The 5,997-nt window shown below is 52.7% G+C and overlaps 1 protein-coding gene across 1 annotated transcript in view; it reads left to right on the top strand.

Annotated features, from left to right (window-relative positions):
• The first annotated feature begins 5,623 nt into the window (after window positions 1-5,623).
• Window positions 5,624-5,997, top strand: part of Oaz1 (ornithine decarboxylase antizyme 1) — a 2,783-nt gene continuing 2,409 nt past the window's right edge. Inside the window, 1 exon segment of the mRNA NM_001289871.1 lies at window positions 5,624-5,867. Coding sequence (NP_001276800.1) covers window positions 5,722-5,867 — 146 coding nt within the window. The 5' untranslated portion in view covers window positions 5,624-5,721.

Below are 5,997 nucleotides of genomic sequence, written 5' to 3'. Positions count from 1 at the left end.
GGGCACCTCGTTCCAGGACCTGTCACTATAGTTAATACCAACAGTAGAGAAGTTGAGAAAGTTGTGCAGGGCGCAGCCGCATGCCGGCTGGACTGGAGGCGATGATCTGCTGTATTCTTTTTTGTGCGATGCTGCTGCTGAAACCCAGGGTTCCTGTGTGTTGGGAAAGTGCTCGCCGCTGAGACAAACCCCTGTTTATCTTTTTTTGTCCTTTCAATACTGGGGGTTGACTTCAGGGTGCTCTGTCACTGAGCTCCATCCCTAGCACATTTTATTTTTTTATTTTGAAACAAGTTCTTGCTAAGTTGCTAAATTGCCCAAGCTGGACTTGAATTTGCAATCCTCCTGCCTCAGCCTCCCAGAGTGCTGGGATAAAGGGCTATGCCACCATGCCCAGGTCTACTTATTTCTTAAACTTCATTTCCATCGTAGGTATTGGTCTCTGTCCCCAAAACACTTCACATACACCAGTGACTGGAGATCAATATGCACTTGTAGCTTTAGTTTTTACAGGAAGCTTATGCAGCATGAAGGGGATAAGCCCGGGGTGAGTTCTGTCAATGGCCATGGCTACCACAACGCTGGTACACCTGGCCTTCTGGGTCTCAGCGTCCTCACTTGCATTTATTCTCCCTCAACCCTGGGACCTGAGCCCAAAACAGCCTCCTGGGCTGATTCCAGGCTGGGTAGCAGGGCTGCCCCTCCCCAGGCTCCAGCGAGAAACCGGGTCCCCGTTCTGGCTCCTAGGGGCAACTGCAGCCCTCGGCTCATGGCCCCTTTGTCTACCTGCAGAGCCAGCCGCGCCGCATCTTTAGCCTCTGTCAGTGTCTCACCCTCCCGCTCCCGCTCAGGGGGACCTGGGCCCCGGGGGTCGAGGTGACCCCCTCTCAGGGTTCTTCATTTAGCGCACCGGCAGGGTCCCTTCTGTCACCAGAACTTACATGTTCTTAAATTCTGAGGATTAGGGTGTGTGGTAGTCAGGGTTTGGAAGGGAAACAATTTAATACAGGACACATAATTTATAAGATTATTTTATAAATAAGTCACCCAAAGAGTCAAATACAAAAGAGTGCAGGAGATCTGCCCACACACTAAAGATGAAAGAATCCAGCTGAGGGCGTGGGTCCCAAGGCAGCGTCCTGCATGAGTCCCGCTGAAGACCCAGAGCCCGTGACAATGTCTCATGCAGGCCTGTTTCACAGAGCTGCTCTGGGAAGGCCCAAAGGTCCGTGGTGGAAGCTAGAAAGTCCCTGCCAGCAGGCTGAGGGATCTGCACTGGAGCCAGGAAGCGACGCTCAAAGTAGGGACCAGAGCTCCCCTGAAAGGTACCACAGCCATCCTCAGCAGCGGTGAGAACAGCAGAGTTCATATCAGGAAAGCCAGCGCGACCAGCTCCTCCAGGAGAACCGACATGGCACCTCTTCCTCTCCAGTTCTCCTCTTACGCTGCTGGCAGCAGTCCTCAGGTGGGCCTCACACCTGGCGTGACGCTGACTCAGTTCAGCTGGGGTTACAAACTGGCCACGAGTTGTCAGTCCACCACAAGATGTGGACCTGTGGCGTCATTGTTCACCTGCCCACACACACAATCCACAGATCTTCTCTCCTTCGCCCTCTGTCTCTTGGTACCGGGGACTGAACCCAGGCCTCTGCACACTGTGCTACATCCCAGACTTTAGAAACAATTAAAAACAATATGATAGGGCTGTCTTCAAACTTGAGATCCTCCTGCCTCTGCCTCCAGAGCAGCTGGGATGACGAGTATATATCATCTGATTTTGGAGGGGGATCCTGGCATGGGCCCTCCACTGTTGCCCTTCTTGTCCCATGTCTTCTGCTGTCCCTTCCCAGCACTCACCCCTCGTTGCCTCCAGGAAGCCGTCCCTGCTCTCCCTCTCTGTTGCCTGTGGCTCCCTTGCCTCGCACGAGTCCCCAGCTCTCAGCACTTCAAGGAATAAAAAGTGTTTTGGATTCTGCCTCCGGGACAGTCCTGGGGTGGCCGCAAGCAGAGCAGGAGTGCCGCCTTTTTCTCATAGGGTCGCTGGGGCCTCTAGTCCCCCAATATTAGGGAATGCGTCCTCGGCAGAGAAAACTGTCCCCTGAAGCACGGCCCGCTCCCTGTGTGGGTCACAGGAGCTAAGATCCCTTAGTCCTCTGAGCCATGTCCACCCTAACACTTGCTGCAGCCCCCACTTGCCTGCAGGCTGCTCTGTCATTTTTCGTTTTGTTTTTTTGGGGACAAGGTCCCGCTGTGTGTTTCAGGCTGGGCTTGAACTCACTATGTAGCCCAGGCTGGCTTTGAACTAGCAGTGATCCTCCTGCCTCAGCCTCCCAAGTGCTGAAATGACAGGCATGCGCCACCATGCCTGGGATGGAACCCAGGACCTTGTGTGTGCCATGCAAGTGCTGCCCACTGAGCCACGCCCCCAAGCTTGGCTTGTTTTCACGAAGTTACCGGTGAAAATTCTTTCTTTCCACCCACAGATGGAAGCCTGTTTTGGCCAGCAAGGGTGCAAGGTGTGCCAAGGAAGAAATCCTCCCCACCCAGCGTCTTTCTGGAGGTTTCTAGGGTCCCCTGTAATTGGCACAAGCCTTGGCAGGTTCCCCAGTGCCATTCCTCAGCCTGGCCAAGCGCTGCAAAGCCAGGCAGCCGCGATACCTCCGTGCGGGGTCACTCGTGACCACAGTCACTTTCGGGCCTGAGTCCTGGGAACGGAACTGCGTTGCACTGTGCCCTAGCGCCCAGGGCCCGCCGCTGGCAGGGCCCAATTCTACACGCCTGGCCCGGAATTGTCCAGCTGCATGCCCTGGGAAGCTGACCAGAGGTCAGAAAACAGATTTCCGAATCTGGGGCTGTGGCTCTGTGGGGAGCACCTGCCTCATTTGCTCCAGACCCTGGGTTCCATCCCAGCATCACAAAAGAGAAGCAAAGGGCCGGCCTGAACACAGGTCTAAATAACCACGAAGGTACTAACCCTACTCCAAGTCAGTACCTCCAGGGCCAGGGATATAGCTCAGTGGCATAAGTGCTCGCCTGGCAAGCCTGAGGTCATGGGTTCGATTCCTGGGACCGAAAGAAAAAAAAGAGCTCACCTTGGGCTCTCTGTGCGGTGAGCAGTTGGAAACCGATGCTCTGAATAGATGGGTGTGTTCTCTGCGCACAAATCAGAGACCATCTAATGCTAAGTAAAAAGCCATCTGCGGAGACCAGGGCAGGAGGATTGCAAGTGCACTCAGGCCTGGGCAACTCAGCGGCCTAGGGAGATACTGTTTCAAAATAAAAAAATGCATAAAAGGGCAGGGGGCATAGCTCTGTGTGAAGGGCCGGGTTCCATCTCCAGTACCAGAACATCAGAACAAACAAAAAGTAGCAAAGCTCCGGAGTGGGCTGGGGAGTAGCTCAGCAGTGATGCTTCTGCTTAGCATGGTTGCGTTCTGCCCCTCAAAACACAGCAGGACCGGCAGACAGAGCTTCCCTGGGAAACACAAATTTTAGTTCATACATAAAAAATGAGCTCTACTCAATTTAACTCTGAGGTACAATATGTTTGCCTGGTAAATTCAAATTTTAGTCTATACACAAAGTATGTTCCTATATTTAACTGCAAGTTCTATCTTTGCTCATTGAGTGCATGTTGCAGTTCGTATATGAAACATGTGTTTCTGAATTTACCAGGAAATACATGTTTTTTGGTCTTTTTTATTTTTATTTTTTGGTACTGGGAATTGAACTCATGACCTCATGCTTGCCAGGCAGGCACTGTACCATTGAGCTAAATTCCTGACATTTTTGGTTTTTTTTTGAGATAGGCTTTCTTTCTTTTTTTCTTTTTTCTTTTTTTTTTTTTGGTACTGGGAATCAGACTCAGGATCTTGCACTTGCCACACAGGCATTTGTGCTGCTGAGCTATATCTACAGCCCTGTGAGATAGGGTTTCACTATGCAGTTCAGGTTGGCCTCCCGGGTGCTGCGATTACAGGGGTGTGCCACCATGCCCAGCTCAAAACGTAAAATGTTTTGCTTAAATCTGAATCATAGCCGGGCGTGGTGGCACACGCCTGTAATGCCAGCACTCAGGAGGCTGAGGCAGGAGGATTGCCACGAGTTTAAGGCCAGCTTGGGCTACAAAATGAGCTCAAGGCCAGCTTCAACTGCATAGTGAGACCCTGTGTCAAAAAGAACAAAAAACAAAAAATTGAACCATAGATCATACAAGAAGTACTCTGTTGGGTTTAGCCACAAAAGGAATTTTAAAAAACGGAGACTGAACCCAGGACTTTCACACTGAGCTACATGCTCAGCCCTTTTTTTTTTTTTGCTGGGGGGGGGTACCGGGAATCGAACTCATGACCTTGTGCTTGCTAGGCAGGCGCTTGTGCCGCTGCGATATATCCCCAGCCCTCCCCACCCCTTTTTATTTAAAGATGAGCTGGGCTTCGATTTGAGATCCTCCTGCCTCAGCCTCCCAGAGTGCTGGAATTACAGGGTGCACCATATCCGGCAGAAAATGTTTGTGAATTTTAATTTTCCTTGGAGCAAACTACAGTCCTTACACATGCAAAATTTATCTTTTGTTTTGTTCTGGTACCGGGAATCAAACTCACAACCTCGCGCTTGCCAGGCAGGTGCTGTGCTGCTGAGCTAAATCCCCAGCTCACCACCCCCTTTTTTTTGTCTTTTTGAGACAGGGTCTCGCTATACAGTTCAGGCTGGTGCTGGGCTCACTTTGTAATCCAGGCTGGTCTCGAACTCACAAAGATCCTCCTGCTTTAGTCTTCTGAGTGCTGTGATTACAGGCATGGACCACCACTCCCGGCCGCAAAATTTATCTGAATTTATCTGCAAGAAGGAAAATTTTCACTAGGTCCAATTTTAAATGAAACATTTTACTGGATGTGAGTATCTTTTTGTTTTGTTTTTATTTTGCCTTTTTTTTTTTTGTCTCTTTGCGACAGGGTCTCACTATGCAGTTCAGGCTGGCCTTGAGCCCAATTTGTAGCCCAGGCTGGTCTTGAACTCCCAACGATCCTCCTACCTCAGCCTCCCCAGTGCTGGGATTACAGGCGTGCACCACCACGCCCGGCTCTAGATGTATCTTTAACAGTGAAAGTTTTTTAAAACTGCAAGTTGTTTTCACATTGAAGACCGAACCAAGAACACAATAATTACTGATATTATAAAGTCATTACTGAAAGTAATTTTGTCCCATGGGCTCCTTGCCCTCCTCCAACACTTTCGTCGCCCGAAGACTCTTAGGGAGGGGAAGTCCCATTGGCCAAGTGACTTATATAGGGCGAGCCGACCATGAAATAAACATCGCAAACAGCGACACCCCCACCCCAAGTGCAGGCGGGGGGGCGGGGCGCACGCGGCGCGCTTCCGGCACGACGGAGGCGAGGTCCACCACGGTCCCGCAGGATGACGCCAGCAAGAAGAGGCGGGATCAGGAGCACATAGACCAATAGACAGTACGTATTTGCCTTGACGCCTAACGTTTCACCAATCAGACATCAGAAGGGACGGACGCACCTAGTTCTCCCGGCGGCCACTGCGGCTCCGCCCCTGGGGCGGCCGCGTTCGCGGCGGCGTGGGGGGCGTGGCCTAAGCAGGGCGTCTATAAAAGTGGGCGGCGGCGACGGCGCCATTTTGCGAACGGCGAGCAGCGGCGGCGGCGCGGAGGGCGCAGCGGAGGTTTTCCTGGTTTCGGACCCCAGCGGCCGGATGGTGAAATCCTCCCTGCAGCGGATCCTCAACAGCCACTGCTTCGCCAGAGAGAAGGAAGGGGATAAACCTAGTGCCACCATTCACGCCAGCCACGCCATGCCGCTTCTTAGTCTACATAGCCGCGGCGGCCGCAGCAGCGAGAGGTGAGCGCCCCGCCCCCGCCCGAAGCTTCCAGAAGCCCCGGCCTCGAGAGCCGCGGGGGCTGGTCGGGCCGCCAGGTTGGGGTCCGGAGCGCGGGGCCCGCCCCTTTGTCGAGGCCACAATCGCGCCGGG

Source organism: Chinchilla lanigera, unplaced genomic scaffold (genome assembly GCF_000276665.1).
Source record: "Chinchilla lanigera isolate Chin_1 unplaced genomic scaffold, ChiLan1.0 scaffold00094, whole genome shotgun sequence".
Taxonomy (NCBI): Eukaryota; Metazoa; Chordata; class Mammalia; order Rodentia; family Chinchillidae; genus Chinchilla; species Chinchilla lanigera.
The sequence above is the reverse complement of the archived record's forward strand: the minus strand, read 5'-3'. Positions and strand labels throughout refer to the sequence as shown.